This window comes from Aspergillus puulaauensis, chromosome 2, assembly GCF_016861865.1.
Source record: "Aspergillus puulaauensis MK2 DNA, chromosome 2, nearly complete sequence".
Classification (NCBI taxonomy): Eukaryota; Fungi; Ascomycota; class Eurotiomycetes; order Eurotiales; family Aspergillaceae; genus Aspergillus; species Aspergillus puulaauensis.
In genome coordinates this window covers 4,922,873-4,945,602 of record NC_054858.1, presented here as the reverse complement: position 1 = coordinate 4,945,602, position 22,730 = coordinate 4,922,873, and the positions used below count along the sequence as shown (strand labels likewise).

At 51.7% G+C, this 22,730-nt stretch overlaps 10 protein-coding genes across 10 annotated transcripts; 6 read left to right on the top strand and 4 right to left on the bottom strand.

Moving 5' to 3' along the window:
* Positions 1–560: 560 nt before the first annotated feature.
* Positions 561–1,660, top strand: APUU_21987A (uncharacterized protein; the record flags this gene model as incomplete). The annotated part of the gene is made up of 3 exons (XM_041700800.1): positions 561–743; positions 795–1,289; positions 1,346–1,660. 3 exons carry the CDS (start codon positions 561–563, stop codon positions 1,658–1,660), a joined length of 993 nt encoding a protein of 330 aa, XP_041553749.1.
* Positions 1,661–1,773: 113 nt separating this feature from the next.
* Positions 1,774–5,982, bottom strand: APUU_21986S (uncharacterized protein; the record flags this gene model as incomplete). The annotated part of the gene is made up of 1 exon (XM_041700799.1): positions 1,774–5,982. One exon carries the CDS (start codon positions 5,980–5,982, stop codon positions 1,774–1,776), a length of 4,209 nt encoding a protein of 1,402 aa, XP_041553748.1.
* Positions 5,983–6,229: 247 nt separating this feature from the next.
* APUU_21985A (uncharacterized protein) lies at positions 6,230–8,884 on the top strand (the record flags this gene model as incomplete). Its single annotated transcript, XM_041700798.1, has 8 exons — positions 6,230–6,421; positions 6,476–6,499; positions 6,549–6,643; positions 6,709–7,166; positions 7,216–7,529; positions 7,579–7,998; positions 8,049–8,278; positions 8,326–8,884. The coding sequence occupies 8 exons, from the start codon at positions 6,230–6,232 to the stop codon at positions 8,882–8,884; spliced, it is 2,292 nt and encodes a 763-aa protein (XP_041553747.1).
* A 1,342-nt stretch (positions 8,885–10,226) lies between these two features.
* On the top strand, positions 10,227–11,057 carry APUU_21984A (uncharacterized protein; the record flags this gene model as incomplete). The annotated part of the gene is made up of 1 exon (XM_041700797.1): positions 10,227–11,057. One exon carries the CDS (start codon positions 10,227–10,229, stop codon positions 11,055–11,057), a length of 831 nt encoding a protein of 276 aa, XP_041553746.1.
* Positions 11,058–11,288: 231 nt separating this feature from the next.
* Positions 11,289–12,574, top strand: APUU_21983A (Gfo/Idh/MocA family protein; the record flags this gene model as incomplete). The annotated part of the gene is made up of 6 exons (XM_041700795.1): positions 11,289–11,319; positions 11,368–11,393; positions 11,441–11,616; positions 11,668–11,945; positions 11,992–12,446; positions 12,500–12,574. The coding sequence occupies 6 exons, from the start codon at positions 11,289–11,291 to the stop codon at positions 12,572–12,574; spliced, it is 1,041 nt and encodes a 346-aa protein (XP_041553745.1).
* A 215-nt stretch (positions 12,575–12,789) lies between these two features.
* Positions 12,790–14,334, top strand: APUU_21982A (uncharacterized protein; the record flags this gene model as incomplete). Its single annotated transcript, XM_041700794.1, has 1 exon — positions 12,790–14,334. One exon carries the CDS (start codon positions 12,790–12,792, stop codon positions 14,332–14,334), a length of 1,545 nt encoding a protein of 514 aa, XP_041553744.1.
* A 1,018-nt stretch (positions 14,335–15,352) lies between these two features.
* On the bottom strand, positions 15,353–16,686 carry APUU_21981S (uncharacterized protein; the record flags this gene model as incomplete). The annotated part of the gene is made up of 5 exons (XM_041700793.1): positions 15,353–15,719; positions 15,778–15,876; positions 15,922–16,039; positions 16,087–16,471; positions 16,519–16,686. 5 exons carry the CDS (start codon positions 16,684–16,686, stop codon positions 15,353–15,355), a joined length of 1,137 nt encoding a protein of 378 aa, XP_041553743.1.
* Positions 16,687–18,154: 1,468 nt separating this feature from the next.
* APUU_21980A (uncharacterized protein) lies at positions 18,155–19,734 on the top strand (the record flags this gene model as incomplete). Its single annotated transcript, XM_041700792.1, has 5 exons — positions 18,155–18,487; positions 18,547–18,673; positions 18,719–18,842; positions 18,895–19,361; positions 19,421–19,734. The coding sequence occupies 5 exons, from the start codon at positions 18,155–18,157 to the stop codon at positions 19,732–19,734; spliced, it is 1,365 nt and encodes a 454-aa protein (XP_041553742.1).
* A 216-nt stretch (positions 19,735–19,950) lies between these two features.
* Positions 19,951–21,484, bottom strand: APUU_21979S (uncharacterized protein; the record flags this gene model as incomplete). The annotated part of the gene is made up of 2 exons (XM_041700791.1): positions 19,951–21,326; positions 21,385–21,484. 2 exons carry the CDS (start codon positions 21,482–21,484, stop codon positions 19,951–19,953), a joined length of 1,476 nt encoding a protein of 491 aa, XP_041553741.1.
* A 622-nt stretch (positions 21,485–22,106) lies between these two features.
* APUU_21978S (TspO/MBR family protein) lies at positions 22,107–22,714 on the bottom strand (the record flags this gene model as incomplete). The annotated part of the gene is made up of 2 exons (XM_041700790.1): positions 22,107–22,546; positions 22,612–22,714. The coding sequence occupies 2 exons, from the start codon at positions 22,712–22,714 to the stop codon at positions 22,107–22,109; spliced, it is 543 nt and encodes a 180-aa protein (XP_041553740.1).
* Between the last annotated feature and the right edge of the window lie 16 nt (positions 22,715–22,730).

Sequence of the window (22,730 nt, the reverse complement as noted above, 5' to 3'; positions counted from 1 at the left end):
TTAATCTCCCAGTAGCCCAGTCAGGGTGACATTTCCAAGCCCTCGCAGGACCTCGTATCGACCTGCAAAATTGACTTTCGGGAAACCTTTGTGGCATCGCTTTCCACTGAGAATCCAGTTATCCGAGGTCCTCCAGTGCGAACTGGGTGCATCCCAGATCCGCCCGATGGGAGCTTGAGCGAGATATTTGGAATGAGACACTCTAGACTCCAGCGTAACGAAGGTTGTGATTACTGCGATGAAGTCATATTGGACCGTGATTCATTACCCCTTTGTCCAGTTTGCTGCGAGGTGACAATATCTCCCTTTGTGGTGGTTGGTGTCGTCATAGCCCTGACCACCGAACAGCCCACAATGAACTGACACGTCCAATGCTGATCCCTGTCCATGGGTAAGACTGGGCTGGTCTTTCTAAGCGGCTGCCTGAGATCCGATCCTGGAAAAGTCTATTAAGGTCGAACGTGGCCACGGCCTGGACTCCTAGAGACAGACGATTAACCTCAACGTCGATGCTGCGCTGCCTAATAGTTACTTGAGGGGCTATATGGCCTACACCCTTCATGGCGGATACTGCTCAGGAGAGACTCGCCGACTGTGGAGGCGAGCTGCTCATTGGACCGCATGGGGTCTTGACGCAGACCTGGGGCCAGGGGTTCGTGGTCGGCGCACTCGTCGTTCTCTTCTGCTTGACGATATCGAATATGCGACGAAAGGCACTGCTGCATATATTGATCCTCACTGAGGTAATGCCTTGGTATCTCCATCACGGCGAGAAGGGGCTAACATGAGCTCAGCTAATATTGGCGTCCCTGCACGGTATATGGGTCTTTGTCGAGGGCCCTGCATCTCCCTGGTATCTGAGCGCAACAGCGACGACCCTGTACATTTCATATAACCTTCACAGCATCATCAACTGGATGAAGGTGAAGCCATTTCTATCCAGATGGGGGAGCCGGTTCTACATCGGCACTGTTATTCTGGCCATGCCTTACTGGGTCGCATCGATGTACCTGAACTTTGCATACTTCAATAATCTCGGCACCGACGTATTTCGCCGCACGAGACCCTGGGAGACTCTATTCCGCGAGCCCTGGTGGGTGTTCACCGCGCTCTATCTAGTCTACGTCATCAAACGGTGCTACGGATTCGGGGTGTGGGAGCTGGTGCGCTCCAATGCACGGTTCTTCGTACTCCTCGCCTCAATGGTCATATCCATCGCTTTGATGATTGTTGATGTCGTGGATATCTCATTCTCTCCGTACTGGGGAGGGGTGAACCTGTACTGGCAGGTGAGCAATTCCATCTCAACTCCGCCTCAACCCCTGCCAGAACTAACTTTCCGTAGGTGTCTATGATTTTCAAGTGCATGGCAGATGCGGTCTTTCTCGACGACTTCAAGCATGTCCTGGATCGGCTCACGGCCAGAACAACCGGGAATTTTCTGGGTCTACCCCCAGACAGACCCAATCCGCCTGGCCAATTTATCACCGGGAACGAAATCTTACTGAGCGGGTTATCTTCCAATTATACCCAACGGAGCGAGGGGGATGAGGAGATGATAGCCCATATCGAGGACCAGCAGTATAGGCCTGTTATTCGACCTCGGAAGGCACATCTAAACCTGCACCAAGGCCCTCCAGCCTTTGTCGTTAAGGCTTGACTGATCAGTTACCCATGTAATCTTCAGCAAACTACGAGATGCGTGTACATATTGGCGGACTTACTATAATAGATAATTAATAGGATTAATGACTGTATTCTATTGAATATACGCTACTCCGCCTTCTTCGAAGACTTCGTCCTCAACGCCATAAACAAGAAGACCAGCGCATACGAGCTCAGAATAAAGATCACGACAATCGCCGCATCCCTCCATCCAAAATACCAGTCCATGAGATTGATAGTCCGCAGATAATCACTGCCCCGCGTATACGGACAAACCCGGCACGCTGAAAGCGCGTCCGGATTCAACAAATCCGCACCAGACTCCTTGAGATACGCACCCAGATAACCTAAGCACGTCGTATTCTCAGGCGGGTTGAACACCGCCAGCTCACTCTCGGTACATCTGACGTCCGAGTCGAAAATTGTAAACGTGAGCATGCCTCCAACGAGGTACGTTATGGGGTTCAGCCAATACATCCAGTATTTCCAAAATGCGATAAGCTGGACATACGGCACCAGAATGCCACAGAAAGAGACCATGATTCCGATGATCAAGGGGTTGACGATAGCCGCGAAGACCGGATTAGGCGCATACGCGGCGATGAACTGGCCAATACCCGTGTATAGGAATTCGTAGGCGAAGACCACGAAGAAGCTTGCGCCGGCTTTGCTGCTGTCTGCGGGGAATCCTACGGTGAAGTACCAGCAGACGAAGTACAGAACTGCACAGACGCAGAGGTATGGCATTTCCGAGATAATTAGTGACGCGACGAAGGCTTTCCACGAGTAGATTCGGGATTTCTTCTCCCGGGCATCATATAGATTGCGTCGTTCAATGAAGAGAGGTTGCAGTTGGTTGATCACGCCCGGGGCAACGAACATCCAAACGAAGATGGTGAATAGTTTCAGCTGCAGCTCGCTGACCGTCTCGCCGATATTCCAGTATGTAAACCCATTGAATAGACCGAGTCCGATGTGCAGAAGCAGCTTGTTGTTGATGTACCCCGTATTCCGGAACAGGGCGAGGTTCATCCGCCACAGAACGATTTTTGTTTGATATAGCAGGGGCATTGCGTATTCAGAGCCGTCTTCGTCAATTCCAGGTTGTCCTTTGGATTGTGCTGTGTCGATGATTGACTCCAGTTCAGTCTTTGCTGCTTCACACTCCGGGGAGTCGAGCCAGATGTGCGCCCAGTCTTTATCGGATTTGTGGCCAGATACAACATCTATCATATGCTCTGCTGGATTCGTACCGACAGGACAGGGCTCACCGTTGCGACTGAAGTAGTCTTTCATCGTTTGGCATCCCGGCCCAATATCGCCAAAATATACCGTTTTACCACCGCGTGCGAGGAGCAAAAGTCGGTCGAATTGAGAGAATAGCTGTGCTGACGGTTGATGAATAGTAACAAGGACCGCCTGCCCGACGTCTGCAAGCTTTCTGAGGAAGCGAACCGTGTTAAAGGCAGACTGCCCGTCCAAGCCTGATGTTGGCTCGTCTAGGAAGATGAGCGTCTTTGGCTTTGAGACCAGCTCGACGCCAATAGTAAGACGCTTTCTCTGCTCGACGTTCAGTCCGTTCCCTGTTCCTGGCTTGCCGACCAGACTATCTGCAATATCGTGTAGTTCGAGGAGATCGATAACGACATCAACGTACTGTAGTTTCTCTTCCCTTGGTGTTTCGCGGGACTGACGCAGCAGAGCAGAAAACTGTAACGCCTCCCGAACAGTGGCGTAGGGCTCATGAACATCGAGCTGCTCAACATAGGCAGCAGACCTTTGAAACGATATAGGGAGAGGGTTTCCGTCAACCAGGATAGACCCTTCGATCTTCCCCTCGGTCTTCCTTTGGGCGAGAACATCCAGCAGTGTTGTCTTGCCAGCACCCGACGAACCCATGAGAGCCGTCAAAGTACCGGGCTTCACCCAGCCTTGCACATTATCCAAGAGGACCCTTGGACCGGAAGGTGTCTTGACAGTATACGTCAAATCACTCCATGTAAAAACAGAAGTATTCCGAACCAGCTGCTTCTCGAGTATATTGTCATTGTCATCACCCACCCGAGATGATCCATCGCCAGAAGACGTATACTCGGTTCCCTTTTCAATAGTCTGCGATTCCTCGTCTACCTTTTGAATCTCCTGGTGACCTGCGAGTCTCTCACGAGGAATGAGCAGAGACGCCCCCGACTCACCACTATCCTTCCACCGCATCACCCCAATGACCGTAATCGCCAGATAAAACACCCACCACGCACACACAATCCCAAAGTTCCGCCAGACGTTTGCATGGCTATAGGACAGCGACGAGAGGTACTCGTCACCAGTCAAAGAGGTAGCTCCCTGCTGCGCCCCGCCAACTCCAGCACACGACGCATACTGGCTGACATCCCCATAGCCATCGCCATGGGGCACCAGGTTCGGCCCGGTACATTGTAGCTGCTTCAGATGGAACTCGTTGCCCATTAGCGCTTCGAAGCCGTAGGATATCGGGTTCAGCCAGTAGATCCAGTGGAACCAGGGGTGCATCTGGGTTGCGTGGATCTGGTATCCGGCGTACATGGCCATGATGCTGATCGTGTACCCGGAGATCTGGGCGGCTGCGTCGAAGGAATTGAGGATTGCGCCGACGGCTCGGAAAAGGGCGCATGCGGCCATGTTTGTCACGAAGAGGATGATGAAGTATGTGAAGAATGCGGCTGGGGAGAAGGTCAGGCCAACCATGAAGTATACAATCAGGGACCAGACGGTGACCTGGAGAAGGGTAAGGGGGATGTCGGATGCAACTTGGGCAACGCAGATAGCTGCAGGTTGGATATATCCAAAGGATTTATGTTTCAGAATGACAGGACGGCCGCTGAACGAATCGACAACCTCTGACATGGCTGTCATGCTGTTGTAGAGGACGGACCAGAAGAGGGCACCTCCTTTTAAGAATATACCGGACGAGTCATTCGGGGCCATGTAGTACATCGAGCCGGCTACGAGTGCCTGGAGGAGGTTTGCACCTTGTTTCATTCCGAATGTGACGAGATCTCCGCCGATTATTTGGTATTGACGAAGCACGCAGGCCCAGACCTGTGACGCAAAGCTGACGGTGTATACACCCTTGGAATACTTCTCTAGGGCAACGCTTTCTTGGAATTCGGCTGTCCGATTGCATGCCTTCTCGGTAGTTGGATAATCGTACTCCGTCCCCATATCCCTGAACAGATCAGACTTCTGATAACGAGCCAGGAGAGATGTGGAATCTCGAGGAAACGTGCCCTCAAAGCCAGGTCGGACATGCCGCTCTGTAGGCACAGTAACCCCAGTCAGAAAGTCTGCAACATTCGCACCGTCATCACAAATGAAGCCCAGATCCTCGATAAAACCGCGTGCCTGTTCCCTTGGGCCATAATAGATTTGCTTTCCCTCATCCAAGACCAGGACCTTGTCGAAAAGGTCATAGATATGATTTCCAGCCTGGTACAAGGTAACAATTGTCGATAAGCCATATACATCCGTCATTGCTCGCATAGCCTTTGCCCATTCCAGCGCATTACTCGCATCAAGGCCTCGGGTGCTATTGTCCCAGCAGTAGATAGAGGCTCGAGAGGCAAGGCACTCCAGGATAGACACTCGCTTCCTCTCGCCACCCGATACTCCACGAATGTATTCATTTCCCACCTTTGTGTCGGCAGTATGTGGAATTCCCAGGGATTCAAGCAGAAACCGCGTGGCCTCGCTGTACTGCTCGTTCGAGGACTGGACGCCGCTGGGCAGATTCGCAGGGACTTTGGCTCGCGTAGCGAAGTTCATGGTGTCTCCGACGCGCAAGGTCGGAAAGAAAACCTCCTCTTCGCTGTTCATGAGGATCTGGCCTCGATATTGTTTGGCTTCATCCGGTCCCATGGAGCCAAAGCGTACATCGCCGTCGATATGTTGGAAGCCCCTGCGGTTGTTTGAAAGCAGCTTCAGCAGCGTCGTGCATCCTGAACCTGGACGACCCAGTACTAGCAACATTTCGCCAGGCTTTACGCAGCCATGGCTCTGGTGCAGGATGGTCTGCAGTGGAGGCTTTCGTCGCAGTTTGCGCAGACGACCCAGCAGGTCGAATTGTGATACACAGTTCTCGTTGATGGCAGCATCAGCGGCCACGACCTTCACAGTGAGGTCTTTCCATGTAACTCCCAGTTTCCTCTGCTTGTATCCTGCCTCGAGGTAGCTGCGATTCAACTCCTGCACCTCCGCTGTTTTATGCCATTGTTGATGATCGCCTGCGTCGTCAACCGCCGATCCAGGCCGGGATGAGGAGGGCGTTTCCTTGACGTCCATGACCGAATCGACGGCTGCTTTTGTTTGATAGAGCACATTGGGGAGACAGGCGATGAGGAAGTGGACTGGCTTTTATACGCGAGGTCCATTGCGGGTCTCCGGCAAAGAGACATCAAATTTCAATGCTTCGGAAAATTGTCGTGAAAAGCACGTTTCGGATTCTCGGACAATGACAGCGGAGATCCACAATTAGACCCAATGCCCACTATTCGTTGCAGTCTCGTCCACTGGGGTGCAAGCTGCCAAGATGTTGCAGTCCACTGGGCCTGAAAACTCGGATCGATACGCTTTCTGGCAGTCTTCCGAATATCCGAATCACCAAGCTGTCTACCACTTCCACATCTCGCTTTATAGCAGATACATCATGTCCCCGAAGGCCCATAGTGCCCTGGCAGCCCTGCACAGGCCCGAGTTCATCATCGGCAAGCCCCTCCCTGCAGTGAGTCCGGCATTCTGAGTCCATGCCAGCCAAGGTTCCTAACCAACCCACCAGTGCGACCTCTGCCATTCTCGGAAAGTATGGGAATCCTCTTCGACGATACGTTCGAGGCTCATCTTTTCTTCAGGTGAAATGTGACAGGGAGGAAACATGCAAGAATTGCATCGCGGCAAAGGCACCGTGCATTCGATCGCGACAGCGTCTTCCTCGTCGCATATCGACGTGAGTTTCTTACCCTTCAGAGTGTGTTTATGTTCTCTGACCATACTCTTCTATATCTCGATCAGTCGCCGAGGTCTTGATAGACACCGAACAGTTGGCAGCATAAGCGGATCCGCGTCCCCCAGCCAGGAGCATATCTTCTCTTCCCACCAGAGGCCGCGTCGTAGAAGTTATCAGTCTGCCTTGTCCTCGCCACATGTTGCTCACAAAGAAGTCCCACCGGAGAGGCTCGGTCGAACATGTCCCTCGACACCAGCAGAGGGTCTCATATCTCTCCCTCTTGTTCCCGAGCCCTCCGACCAGGCTGACAGCACAAGTAACCTAATGATCAGACAAGAGCTCCATTCAAACACCAATCTATCCTTGGACCGAATCAATGTCTTGGAATCTGCTCTCGCGTTGGTCCGCAAGTTCGTGGCAACGTCCGAGCGTGCCGACACTGTGTCTCACGAACCAGGCATTGGCAGCGACCTTCCCGTTCCTCAAGATGTAACCATGGAATTGTTCTACATGATGTTCAGCGGTATGTCTGGGATTGCCATTGGCTCCTTGTATCATGTTAACTCCCCTAGGCCAGGGTGGTGGTGGACCGGTCAGCTTGAATCATTGGCCTGACCACCTGCCTCTACAGACTCTGGAGCGAATGTGTCTCGCTCTTGTTAATGGAACTGTCAGCGGCCAGACCGCCATTCAATACAAAGTCTGCGTCTTTTCCAGAGCAACATTGTTTGTCACTCGCTGGCTGCGACTGTGTCCATCTGACGACCTTGCGTGCTGTCTTGTGAAGTCGAAGAAGAGCTATGCAGCGGCCTGTCTGCAATGTCTTCGGGACGTCGACCTCACCGGAGCTCAGAGTCTGCTCATGCTGCAAACCCTTCTTTCAGGAGTGAGCTATCTTATATATCCGTTATCTGTACATTTCTAACATTCGCCAGGCCCATCTAGTTCAGCTTCTCGGTGATTCCTCTAGATCGTGGTTTCTAACTGCTTGTGCCGCTCGTGCTCTCGTCGCGCTGGGCTATCACCGGTCAAGTAGGATTACTGCGGACACTGACGAAGGTTTTGAGATTCGCCATTGTGTGTTTTGGTGCTACTACTTTGATAAGACCTTGAGTATGCTGCTTGTCAGGCCTTCCTCTCTACCAGATATGCAGTTCACCCCTGGGGATCTGGTGCATACCGACTCGGACGACCCCCTATCATTCAAGGTCAAGATTCTCGTCAAGCTTGCCCAAGTACAGGATGCCTCGTTGCCGTTCATAGTGGGAAATAAAAGAGCACAAACAGAGTCTGCTTCAGCTCGGCTCGACGCTCTCGAAACGGACCTGCGGTATATCCACGACGATATTATTGAGGTACGACGCCGCTCGCCTCCTTTTGTATCCATTCTCTGACGCTGATTCAGTTCCGGCCGAAATGTACAAGTGGGCGCACTCTCATGATAGAATGGGATGCGCTCAATTTCACCTTCTACTCCATAGCCACGACCGTCCTCCGCTTGAATCCCTCCTCCCTGCATGATCGTGGTAAACGTGAGCAATGTCTGCAGTATGCCCGGCAGGCGCTCTGGTCCATGCAAGCATGCCAAAAGCATCTCGATACAATTACCCATATTGCCACTGACTTCCTCTTCTGGTGCGTCCCCCTTTCTCCTGGTAGATTTATACTTACGATGGAAACAGGACTGCGCTGCTGTATCCCCTCACCCCATTCTTCGTTGTATTTTGCAACGTAGTCGCAACGTCGAATGTTCACGACCTGCGACTCCTTAATGAAGTAACCGCGACAATATCCAAAGTGAAGGAACAATGTGCCTTCGGAATGAATCTCTACATCATGCTCTCGGAACTGATTGCAATGTGCACGCAACTCCATGATGTGCTGCCTGCAGCACCACAACAACTCCACGGTGATCCTTTGGCCCAAGAACCTCCTATTCGCACAGATCAGACAGTAGACCCAGCCAGCCATGCGGATAGTTTGATATCGGATGGTGCACCGGTAACCTCTAGCTCCCAATACATATCACCAATATCAGCCCTCGACCAATCCACCACAACCACAACCACAACCAACGCCATTCCAGGCCAACAGCCGTTCCCATCTACCGCAGCTGAGGCGGAATCAGGACATGCGTCCATCTGGGAAGAGGGTCTTATGTCGGAACTCTTTAACATCCAGCCGTCGGTCCAGTGGTTTGATTCGGACTATTATAATTTCTTCGGCATTCAGCAGACCTGAGATGAATTATGGTTGAGACATGATTGTACAGTTAGGTTATACAGGGAAAGCTGTGGTTGTCCATATATTTGATTTTGACGAATATATATTTGTATATCGGGCGCGGTTCATCGCTTAGAGAATTTGATTGTATAATGTCGAAACTAAGATAACCAATTGGATTTACCTACAATCGTCCTTAAATATCTTCACAAGTCATTGTACATACGGTGAAAGCCTTTCAGGTTATTTCTGGTGGCGTTTTCCAGGAGTAGACTGAATCTAACCTGCGTTATTTGCAGCATAGTGCCGTTGCATATCTGGTTATTTGGCACGTGGATTTCAGTATATTATTGGTATTATTTATTATGATCGGCGACCTGGTGATTTAACAGTTTATTCAATTTTATTGGCCCGTTTGTTAGTTAGACAGGAACATATTTCCGACGGTTATTGAAACATTCGCCGACCTGGAATGTCGATCCCGATTGCTCTGGATGTCCCTTACATATCCAGGTCGGAGCAGCCAGTCAGTTAAGGGTGAGGTAATTAAACCTGAATCAGAGTGTACTTGCGCATAATGAACGGTCTACCTGTGGCACTTCTGGTGTTAGGTTGCTAGCCTGACTATACCGAGTCCAAGGTTCATTATCAGATATCAGCCCGGTATCTGAAACTGCAAAAACCCCGGCGACCACGAAGAGTGGCAACAGGATACATTATATGAGACCACAGAGTAATCGTGGAGTGTGGGCAAAATGGGGGCAATTGCCAAATGCAGGTTCAAGGTGTCTTCAGTGGTCCAACCTTCTCCCCACGGGGCACTGAGACCGTTGGGAAAGAAATGACCATGCCGGGATAGTACTGGCTCAAACTCTCGCCAGGAGCAGAATTAATACCCTGCCAACGAGACGTGGGGATTCAAAATAAACGCGCGCGCAACCGTGGGTTCTGTTGGGTTTTGGTTCACCACGCGACCCCCGCTCGGCTTCGTGTTTGCCACATAATGAAAGACAATTCTGTATTCATGCGCAGACTTGTCTAGGAATTTTGGGTTCTATTTTATTTTTTATATCCTTGAGCCGACGCGATTCTGCACGTTGAGAATGAGATGCGCTTGCAGTGATCGAGCCCTAAGGCAGGCGAAGATAAAAACCCGCAAAGCTTCAAGAGGTCATTATGCCAGTCAAATACACACCCAGTCTGCAGCTTCATTGAATGACTTAGTAAGTCGACAAAGGCCGGCTGTCCAAGAACGAAGCTGAGTGGGACAGTCTTTCATCTGATGTCAGGCTCCCTTGGTGAGCCCCCAAAGGGGCTTATTGGAGGGTATCAGGGAGACAGCACTGCTGTAAAGGCGATTATGGGAGCCCTGATTGGAATATCACTGTACAATGCGGTCGAACTGACTACTCTGATATTTACAACTTTCCACTTCTACGGCGGACTCTACTTTTGGTCCCTCACGCTCTCGACAACACTCGGTCTCGTACCCAGCGGTATTGCGAACACACTGCACTATTTCAATATCGGCCCGCTATGGCTCGCAATGACTCTATCGAACATTGGGTTCTATTTTCTGATTCCAATGCAATCGGTGGTCCTCTATTCCCGACTACATCTGGTCCTATACAACCAGCTGATTCTTCGACTCGCACTCTATATATTGATCGTCGACGCGGTTGTCTTTTCGATCTCAATAACGATTGTATGCTACGGATCCGCATTCATACGCACACCCGGCTGGAACGCGAGCTACACGATCCTGGAGCGGCTACAGGTAACTTGGTTCTGCGTGCAGGAATTTATACTCGCCTTTCTGTACATCCGCGAGACAATCAAACTTCTGCACCTAAACCCGGCACACAGCAGCCGGCGGAGGAAGATAATGTACGAGCTGCTGGCCATTAACATTGGCATTATCCTCATGGATGTTGCGGTTATCGTCATCGAGTTCCTGGGGCTATACTACCTGCAGGTCCTGGTGAAGTGCGCCATCTACAGCGCTAAACTGAAACTGGAGTTTGCTGTTCTGGGAAAGCTGACGGCGATTGTGGAATCACCTCATCGCGATCTGGGCGATCGTGCTGGTACTGAGGATCTGTCTGATAGACGGCGGCCCGCTTCCGATCCGATTAGATATGCACGAGACAGGGTGTCCCTAACTGCGACGAATGTCTCGAAGGAATCCTAGATATTATTCCCTTCAATACTTTTTCTTGTCGTAGTTTATGTTGAGAGATGGCGTAATGTCAGCGATGAACTGTACTTCTAGCGCGGTTTCCCAATCGGGAAGTCGGGGATGGTCCAACCAACGACGTCAACTGTGCGGAGCTTCGAGTTACCCCTCCCCGATTCCTTTCTCTTTCACCAGGAAGTAAGCACCCCTTACTCTTTCATCACCCTCATCGTATACAGCTTCAATATGCCAGTCAACGTCGCGCTCATCGGAGGAGGTGAGCCATCACCCAGCCCGGTCGCATAAAAGCTAACTGAATATCAAGGAATCTGGGCCCGCGAGGAGCACCTCGTACGTCTCCACCCCTCGCATTTCTTACTCGCAACTGACATCAGTAGCCTGCTATCGAAGCGGCGGAGGATCTCGAACTCACGGCCGTTTATTCTCGCTCTGTATCATCCGCCCAGTCGATCGTGGATATTGCTGCGCGACCTCTCGAGCTGTACTCGGACGATTCGGAGCGCGGCTACAAGGACCTCCTCGCCAGATCCGATATTCAGGGCGTTGTCATCTCGTAAACCTCCCTTGTTGACATATCTATCTTGTAGACACGCTAACTGGAAAGGCTACCGATCGCGAACCAAGCGCCGTACATCAAACAAGCCCTGCTGGCCGGGAAACACGTCCTGTCGGAGAAGCCTGTCGCGGAGAGTGTTCAAGAAGCTGAAGAGCTGATCCTATGGTATCGCTCTGAAATTGTGAATGCAACCTGGGCAGTGGCAGAGAATTTCCGTTTCTTGAATAGCTTCGACTTTGCCGCCGAGCAGATCAAGTCTCTTGGTAGGATCGTGGGATTCCAGGGTCGAAACCAGGGGTTTATTGAGAAGGACTGGAAATTCAACCGTAAATGATGATCCCTTGATTCGCTTCAAGTATTCTAACCTGTTAGTCACCGAGTGGAGGCGAAATCCTACCCACCAGGGTGGCTACATTCTTGATGGCGGCGTTCACTACATAGCCACCCTTCGAACGCTTCTTGCCGCGCAGCCTGGGAATGAGATAGCTCGTGTCTCGGCTTTTACCGGTCTCGTTCAACCATATCTTCCTCCAGTCGACACAGCGGATGCGATTCTGCGAACGAGATCGGGCGTTACCGGGACATTCCAGATTTGGCGAGGGACGAGTGTCAAGGCTGATGAATGGACCATCGCTTGCGAGAACGGGTCGGTGACAGTACTGTTTGACAAGGTAATTGTGAATCGCAATGGACAGGAGGCCGTTGAAACTGTTCCAAATGAAAGGAGCGGTGTCCCCCCTGTAGTTCGGGCCTGGGGCAAGAGCCTTGTCAGTGGAAAGCTGAGCTGGGAGCAAGAGCCCGAGGCTGCCCTTGGGGATCTCGAGTTGGTAAGCCATTGCGGTCTCTCTTCAACATGCGATCACGCTGCTAACATTCCCAGATCGAACTCATTCTGCGGAGTGGAGAGCAGGAAGGGACACCATTGGACTGCAAGTACCAGGCGGCACACAGTTAGGAAAAGATGGACAGCGGACAATGAAACGGCTGGGGAATGACGTACTGCTACAGACTGTATAACCTATAGAACGATCTTCCACATCTCCACTGAGCTTGGCCTTCGATCCCTTTTGCGGGGTAGTTGGAGGCCGGACTCTTTCCGGTCTATAAGAATCTCGTAGGGGTCACTTTCCGAGCATACACTCTTTGACAAGTAATCTGTTGGATATTAAAATGTTTGACTCTTTGAAGCTCGACTGGAGAAGCCACGGCTGGGCCATCTTCTACTGCGGGATATCAGCCATTGGTGCCCTCTGCTATGGCTACGACAATACTTACTACAACGGCGTCCTGGCCATGCAACAGTTCAAGAATGACTACGGCACGCACCGCGATGCAGACGGCAACCTTGCCCTGCCTTCCTCGTTCCAGTCCCTCACGGCTTCCGCAATCTATATCGGAGACCTCCTAGGCGCCCTCATCGCCGCACCCATAAACGACCGCTGGGGCCGCAAATCCACCTTCTGGTTCGCATCATTCTGTATCCTGGCCGGCGGAATCTGTCAAGTGGCTGATACCATCCACCACCAGGCCATCATCGTAGTCGGCCGCATCCTCATCGGCCTCGGGGTTGGCCAATTCACTGTGACGTCCTTGTTATACATCGGCGAGGTCGCCCCCTCGAGCATCCGCGGCCCAGCCCTAATGATGTTCCAATTCCTGCAATCCTGCTCGCAGCTCGTCGCATCAGCCCTTAACCAGGGCACCGAAACAATCAACAACTCCCTCTCCTACCGTCTCCCCATGGGCGGCCTCGTCGTCCTCCCCCTGATAATGTTCGCCTTTCTCCCCTTCATCCCCGAAACACCAAAGTGGTACATCTCGCAAAACCGGCCCGCAGACGCAGAACGCAGTCTCCGCCGCATAAACCGCAGCCAGCCAGACTACAACCCAACCCCCGAACTAACAACCATCCAAAGAACACACCAAATCGAGTGCGAACAGACCAAATCCTCCTCCTCCTGGTCCTCGCTAGTAACAGACCCCATCGAACGGCGCAAACTGGTCTTCTCCGCCGGCGCTATGTTCTCCCAGCAGATTTGCGGCATCCTCTTCTTCTACGTCTACGGCGTCGTCTTCATCCAGGAAATTGGCGTCGCGGATCCGTTTCTCGTGCAGCTCGCTATCAATATCGTCCAGATCTTCGCAGTCGGTGCATCAGTGATAACCGGGAATAAAGTGTCAAGGCGATCAAACCTCCTCGTTACAAACAGCATAATGCTAGCTGCGTTCATCGTGATCGGCGCCATCGGGACCCGGCATCTGACTTCTGACTCTCAGATCGTCATCGTGGTATTCAGCTTCATCGTCGTGGTCGGATTCAATTTCGGGCTCGGGCCACTGGCATACACAATCGCGCGCGAGATGGCCGTAGGCGTGAACCAGAATAAGATCATGAGTAGTTCGATCGTGGTCTTCTATTTCACGACGTGGCTGGTATCGTTTACAGCGCCGTATCTATATTATGATGCTGGGTTGGGGCCTATGTTGGGGTTTGTGTATGCGGGGACGACTTGTTTAGCCCTGGCTTGGACTTGGTATTGCGTTGGGGAGACGGCGGGGAGGACGGGGTTGGAGATTTCGTTGTTCTTTAGGGTGCAAATTCCTGTAAGGGAGTGGAAGGGGTATGCTTTTGATAATAACCAGGGGGTTGAATTTGGTGGGAGGGAGAAGGTGTTGGACGAGAGGGAGGTGGAGCATGTTGAGCGGACTGGTTGAAGTTGGAGTTTGATATTGATGGGGTTGTAGAGATAGATGGTCTATCAATGGTCTATTATGGACCTGTAGATACTGCTTTGAATACTGGGCATTATATTTACTCCAAGTGCTGTACATCCAGGATCTGGGCGAGCGCAGACCTTGCCATTGTGTCGAGCAATCCAGGGGAGAAGAGAGACGCTGCCGAAGAGGTCGAGAATCGATGGTTGAACGTCTGCTACCTGGAGCAGTGATAGATAGAGTCCATAAAGTGGATATGAATGGTCACACTCACGATGGTATCGTACAGGGAGAAGGGAAACGTGGTCGATATCATCCAGGCATAGGCAATGGCCCACTGGAAGACGTCAGCATGGGATGAATAACGATACCTGCCACCCATGAATCGGACGCGGAGCCTTGTCGATGAATCTGTTATTTTGGAGCTGAGAAGCTGTCAACGTTACAAAGACAGTCCCAATTGCTAAACAGGCAATAGAGCAAAAAGCCGAGACGCCCAGATAGACTACACCAATTTTGTCATTCTAGACCTCTCACGTCTGGATTCAGCCTCGTACATGGCCAATCACAGTGCCAATAATTTCAAACCCGCTTTTAATGGCCGAGCTGACAAGCATAATGCAAGAATAGTGTCGGACAGCGCAAGATGCCGCCTTAAATGGAAGCCATCTCCGGCGTGCATATCGGTGCATATCGGCCAAGCGCCAGGATAAGCAAAGCCTGCCATCCACTCCCAATCAGGCGGGACATGCACACAAAATAAAAGACAGGTCATCCCAGTTTGAAAGTCTGGACGCAATGCTGGAACATTACCACTCAATCCGGCTGCTGCGCCTTCCTATGGGTTAGTGGTGTCAGGGTCCAGTGATGGATATAAGCCTGAACAGCGCGCAAAATATTTCTATTTTCAGTTTGATGCTCCATTACTTACAGAAACATAATAATACCCTAACGAGGGACGAGCTACGTATACACTGAGCGCAATAAACACATTGAGACAACAAAAGGAAAGGCTTCATCACCAAGACCCCCTATCCTCCCTCCGAATACCCATCTGGTCATGCCCACCCATCCTGCTCTCATACTCAACCGTAACATTATCTGTCCTTCGAATGGCGCCCATGGGATGCCCCTGGTTTCCATTCGCATCATCCCTCAGGATACTCTCCTCGCTCCCCACGCCGGTGATTGTCAGATCCATTTTCCCCTGTTTCTTAGACGGCTTGCTGCCCCGTCCGTACTCGGAATCATGGAGTTGCTGGCTTCCTTTGTATTTGTTCTTCGATCCGCTGTAGGATGAGAGCTTTCGTTTTCCGAGGATTAGTTCGAGGACTGGTTGGAGGGTTGGGATGCAGGAGGCGATGATGACGACGTCGGATTCTACACTGTAGTATTGTTAGCCGGTGTTAATTGTTTAGCTGGTTGTTGGGATAGGGAGCGTACTTGGTCCAGAGAACGAGGTCGGCAGTCCCGTATGTGTAGTCCGATTTATCAGCGAGACCTTTCAGTTGCGTGCATTTGACGACGGCCATTGCAGAGGCACTTTCTTATTAGCTGGAGCAATTATTAGTGGAGTGTAAGACGTACATAGCTCCGAGTCCTAAAGCTGCGCACAGTGCAAGTCGCTTTCGGAGGGACATGTGCAGCTTCATCAGCACGGTTGTCGGGTAGATTGCAAGATACAAGTCGATAAAGGCAGAGTACGCTGGTCTGTTAGAACAAATATCGAGTTATAAATCCTGGAATAAATACCTCCTGTAAACATGGCATAATTGACCAAAATCCACACGTCCTTACAGGTTGCCTTGCCCTCCATGACAAGGGACGTCTTCCAGAGCGCGTGTGGCGGGTCACACATGGTAAAGAGTATAATGATGCAGATACCTGAGATAGTAGCACCCAGGCCAGTCAACCCCCATATGATTGTCTTGTGCATGGTGCTCGGGTTGAGGATCCGAATCAACATGGCCCCGACGGCAAGTTTCGGCACCGAAAACGAGATGATGCCGAAGAGGAAACTGAGAGAATTTAGAAAACTGGCTCTCTCGACTGTCTCCTGCTCGAGCACGTAGGCGTGTTTACCGTATCCGATTGCGATGTTGGCTGTCGTGATGGCACAGTAAACAATGCCCATAAGCTGGTCCGTCAGCATACCATATATTCAAAGTCCGCAGCCATAATTACCATCGAAAAGGCAATCAGCCAGTCATCCAGGCCGAAATTCCGAAGCATCTTTGCCCGGATAGTCATACGAGCTGAGACGACAATCAATGTGAAGCCAGTCAGTCCCCATAGTACGGCCAGGATCTTGGGACCCTTGTCGTCAGTAGGACTCCCTTTGCGAGCTTCCATCTTGCAGAATAAAGATTGTGCAGGGTCAATATCCGGGGGTTCTGCAGAGAGGAGTGCTAAGATGCGGAATCCACTGCAATATACGAGCAGGTCCTAAACAAGGGAGACGAACGCCCCTTGAAGAATCGGGTTCTTCACGCCGCCATGGACGCAACCCTAAGCGGCCTGGCAGAGAATATGATAGATTAACTGCCACTGCCATGTACACGGGCCAGACAGACTGATCAGCACAGGCGAGCGCCTGATCCCGCAGGCTGGGGGTGGGCCCAATTGCTCAGTCCGGCAGTGACAGCCCAGTAGGAGGCCCCCCAGTGGGTCATGGCAATAACGGTCGCGTCCAGCGGACACTGGAGATGCCAAAGGACGACCGGGGAGCCAACGGTTAGTGGGGCCGTCTAATGAGCTGCCCTGAAGCTGCCTCGACGTGTCTTCGTGATTGGCAGCTGTGGCCCGTGCCTGTGCCTCCGACCTGTCAATGACCTGTCAATGGTGCTTGTGCATGCCTCGATCTGCTTTAGCTCTCCTTTGACTTTTCTGATTGCTCAGTATTCTTCGGTTGCATCGCTTCCTCGGTGCGGCTGGAAGCTCCGACTTCTCCGACTGCTTGGATGACAGCTGCAGCTAAACTTGGAAGCACCCACCGTACGTTTGTCTCCCACAGTGCCCACTGCAACGAATACTAGGTAGGATGGTAGCACTCTTCTCCTGAACTGGCTCGACCGTCATGTGAAAGTAGTGTCTGGGCACAAAGATAGTTCAAGTCGTGGCAACGCTCACACGGCCCACCCAGAGCGCCGGTACATTAAGGACTCGAATCCTTCAGGAAACAAGATTCCCAGTCCGACTCTCCGCGCGAGTTCTTTGTTCCTACCAGTTTCAGCCTAATTCCTTCGCTGATCTTGTTGAAGCCAGACCCCAATGGGATGGAATCCTTCGGATATCATATCCTGGACAGAGGTCCTGTCTGAAGCACAAACTCAATGTAGGGTATGCTTCCTTTGATAAAGTCTACCGTGCCGCTTAATCCGGTATAAAAGGCCAGTCTAAGACCAGTATGGCCCCATCTCGCCATTCCAAGAGAACCCTTTTGGGCCTCCTGCTGATGATCCCTGCACAACGGCTGCGGTACATTGCTTTAGCGCTCTTTGGCCGCCGCCACCAGGCCCGGAAACTTGTTCGACTCTTCTAGACATGGGTGTGAAACGGTGAATCCAGTGTGGCTTACGCCCCTCTCCACCCGTTGTTCATGCAGCATTGTACCGATGGCAATGTGAGTGTACCTGCCGTCCGGGACTATCTCTCCACATATTCGGACTCTTCTCTCCTTCCCAATCACATTCAGGGGCCCGAGGGACGATTGTTATATCAAGTCTGCTGGGGTCGACCGGGGTCTTGTACTTTCTTCAACTCCTCCTCCCCTCCCCCATAATCCCCTATCCTATCTGTGTAGCAACCCCCGTCTCTCAAAATGACGCAGGATATTGAGAATACCCATGGCGAAGATGTCACCGTCACCATCAAGACGGAGACTACTGTTCAAACAGACGAAGTTACCACTGCAAGCAGCTCCCCTGTGGAGAACGGCGCAGAGACCCCGAACGACTTCGACAACGGGGTTGCCATTCGACCCAATTCTGCAGAAGACATCCCAGACCTTCTCAAGAAGGTCGGCTCACTCGGTGCCGAGTACGCTTCAAACACCGATGAGGACCTCCGCGCTGAGTACCTCGATGCGGCGCGGCATCTCGTGTATGCGCTGGAGACTCCCCGTGAGGCCATGATCAGATACTGCTGGTCCCAGGTACTTCATTCCCTTTCTCGTAGTGACCGGACTCGTCGTGACTGGACTAACGTATGCAGAGCACACTATACGCTGCGATCGAAACATGTGTCGACCTCGGCGTGTTCCCGATTCTGGCCCAGGACGACACTCCCAAGACAGCGGAAGAGCTCGCAAAGGCTACCAACGCCGAACCTCTCGTTCTCTGTATGTCTCACCGTTCAATTCGTTGTCCTTGCTAATGAAGCATAGCCCGTCTTCTCAAACATCTCGGTACAATGGGCGTAATTGCCGAAGTCGGCGAAGACACCTACCGCCGCAATGGCTTCTCTACCTCTCTGGCTATCAAGCGGTATAGCGATGCCTATCCATGCATGTATGTCGTATCTCTCGCCACCTAACCGCTTGAAATAGGCTAACAGACTCAGGACTGGCTGCATCACAGACGGCATTATAGCCCTCCCCGCCCACCTCAAGAAAACCAACTACGTCAACCCCAGCAACGGCGTCAAATCTGCCTTCCAAGACGGATACCGCACCTCCTCCCACTTCTTCGAATACCTAAAGCAAAACCCTATCCACGCGGAGCAGTTCAATAACCACATGACGGCGTATCACCAGGGCCGTCCCAGTTGGATGGACGAGGGATTCTTCCCCGTACCGTCTCTGACGGAGGGACTGAATGTCAGTGCGGATGATGTCCTCCTGGTGGACGTCGGTGGTGGTGTCGGCCATGATCTTACTGAGTTCCGACGCAAATGGCCCAACATTCCTGGCCGGTTGGTTCTGGAGGATCTGTCCGAGGTGATTGACCAGGCCAAGGCACAGAACCAGGCGACTGCGTCGTTCATTGAACCGGTTGTGCATGACTTCTTCAATGAGCAGCCCGTCAAAGGTACCCATCCACCTTCCTCTCCTTTTCTTATACAATGTGCAATACACTGACCGGTTTAGGCGCCCGAGCATACTACATGCACTCCGTCCTCCACGACTGGGCCGACGCCGACTGCCGGCGCATCCTCTCCAACCTCGCGCAGGCAATGAAGCCCGGCTACAGCAAAATTCTAATCAACGAGAACGTGATCCCGAGCACGAACGCGTACTGGGAGACGACGAGTCTGGACATCATCATGATGGCGGACTTTGCATCGCAGGAGCGCACGGAGAAGCAGTGGCGCGAGCTTACTGCGTCGGTGGGATTGAAGATCGTCAAGATCTGGACGCGACGAAGGGGGGTGGAGAGTCTGATTGAGTGTGAACTTGCTTAGGTTGTTTTATGTTTAAGGGTTACGTATATAGTATTAGTGTATTGATATGGTTTATGGCAAACAATACAGGTCATTTATATATATATATATACTAGCAGAATAGTAGATATTTTGTTGACATCATTGAAACCTTCAGGGGATATAGCGTGCATTAAACATGAAACTTTCAGTCATAACAAACACATCAAAGGTATATAAGCCGTGCAACACCGCAAATCAAACCCTCACCCTCTCACTCCCAATACTCAACGTTAAACTCCGAACACTCCCCTTCCTGGGCACCCCAGCACCCAACAAACTACCCACAGGCCCAGTCCTCGCCCACCGCCTCCTCAAAAAGAAGAAGGCACCCCCCGCAGCAGCGGTTATAGTACCCAGCATGACCACAGCTCCAATAATACCGGATACTGCATTCGAGATCCCCTTGTGTCCATGATGATACGCTTCTTGGCTTGGGTAGTATGAGTCTCGGAATGAGGAGCAGAATGGTTTCTGTTCCGGACTGGGGTTGCAAATCTCGCACCACTCCTCTGGTGTATCAATTGAGACTCGGGCCATGTCGTGTACGAATTTAGTCCAGGGGAGTGATATATCGCTCCCCCCGAAAAGCGGGAAAGCTGTGAGATTACTATCTGTGCTTGACCCGTTCCGGAATAAAAAGCGGACTTCTAGATCGTCGTCGGTATCTGGGAATGTTGTGACGTCTTCGTTGGTAAATAATTCAAAGGCCATCGTCGATGCATACTCCGGCAGACCGTAGAAATCGGGCGAAGCAGCTGTGAGATCATGGAGCCGGAAGAAGGCCAGCATTGGCTCGTATCCACCGGATAAGAGGGAGAATTTGGTTGTTCCGTTTGAGGTTATTGTCTCGTTAAGTCGGGTGGTTATAGCAGCTGAGAGGGTACGTGCACTGACGGCGCCCTTGCGGTTGTCTGTGTCTGCGTTGAAAGCTTTATCAAATTCACGAGAATCTGCCAGCGTGCGCAGTTGCAACAGATCAGTCGCGTTAACAGCATCGAGCATTGAGGCGTTGTGGATAAGTCCGACGTTGATGAGGTCAAAGACATCGTAGGCGTTTTCATAGGAGAGGTTAGATTTGTTATCATAGTCCGAGACATTCCTCAGCAAGGGCCAGAATTGCTCGTAGAAGAGTCTAGTGGAATTGACTCTATCGGTGTAGGTTGAGTTATGGAGTACTCCCTTCTGGAATTTTGTTATGCCACGGCACTCTTTTGCGCCGTTTATCCAGATTGAACTGGGGCTGTCGCTGGCCTCTGCGTGGATTACGGGAATCTGATGTCCGTTTAAGGGAGCAGGGATAGTTGACCCATTGTTTAGTGTTTCTGATGTTGTCTTTTCGTCGAGTGGTGGGTATAGCCCTTGGAGGAATGCAGTTGCGGCATTGAGATGGACTCGCTCGGCAGGCGCAGACGCGTGGACCTGTGAAGAGAGGTATTTGTCCTTTGAGAATCCAAGTATCTGCTTAGGCGAGCTGGGATCGATATACAGGTCGCGGAAGTCGGAGCCGACTTGCAGGTTCTGCTGGAAGCCCAGGTTTGTCAGTGCAGGATCGGGGTAGTGCTTTGGGGTTCCTGCAGTTATTATGGTTAGCACCTCAATGTACACCATATACGAGGTAGGCTGGCTTACGGTCGCCATTCCGAGTGAAGACTGTGACACCTAGAATGGTTTCCGCTGTTGTTGAGGATATCAGCCCTACTAGGAGGGAAATAGCGAGGGTCAATGGCATCGTGAGGCTGTGTCTAATCTTGAAAAGGTCAGCGACAAGGGAATGGACTTTAATAACGAGCTTGCCATCGGAGAATCGGCACTGGAGTCTATTCCCTGTCATCTTCAGACCCTCTAGCAAGGCTGTTAGTGCCCGGTCGAGTATCAAGATTTCATCGAGATGGGCTGTATGCCTCCACCTGGATATCACCAGAGCAGGGTTTACTACATACACTACATACTGAATCATCATGTTTCTTCCAAATAGTTCAACCATTTCCACGGTATTCTCTCACTACGGTCACTATTTACCAATTCCCAGGCCTCTCGAGCTGTATACACCGGCCGTTTTGGCCCCAATCTGACGCCGATCCACCAGGCATCACCATTCCAGGGTCTAAGAATAGGTGTCTGCGCTTCTGGGACGCTTATCAGAAGCTGGGGATCTCAGTTTGACCTTAGTGGTTTCAGAACGACCTTGTTCCCTGTTCTCAGCTTCACCAGCCAATTGTACGCACGGACACAGATATCATTAGACACGAATAAATGCCAAATCCCATTCTATAAATGGATCCCTGCACTTGCTGACTAGGGCTATCAACCAGTTCAGGTTATCAGCATGTGTTGTACTTTAAGATGCGTGCTCACTCCTCCCTCTCCTTCCCCTTCCCCTCAACCTCAGGAACCGTCCACCCATTCAGCATGCCAACCCCAAAATTCAAATACGTCGCATATCCCAACCATCCCGCATACGGGACAAACAGCCAGAACGCGACACGATCACTCTCCCACCAATCCCGCATAAGCGCAGCCACACTCCCGCCCAGAAGCAGGATGTCGGCTGCCGCGAGGGCGGGCTTCCGTAGACCAAAGAATAGAGGCATCCATAGGTGGTTCAGGACTAACTGTGCCGTGTAGAGCGTTTGGCCTGTCGATCTTGCGGGGTCTAGCGTTGTTTGTGTTGCGTGGTGTGCGGCGTATCCTGTGATTCCGTACAACAGAGTCCAGACGGGCGGAAAGAGCCAGGCTGGGGGTGAGAAGGGGGGTTGTTCCAGTTTGGCATATTTGGGCTTTGTTCCGTGGCCTGCTTGCTGTTAGTTAGTGTATATTCTCCTCATTACTGTTGTTGGTGTTGGAGAGGGACCGTACGGTTCACCAGATAGCCCACCGCGGAGCCAGTTGCGACCGGGGTTAGAGTTGAGAGCAGGGGCGATTCGAAGATCGCCTGTGGGAGGGCAATGGACCATGGCATTTTGTCTGTTGCTTGA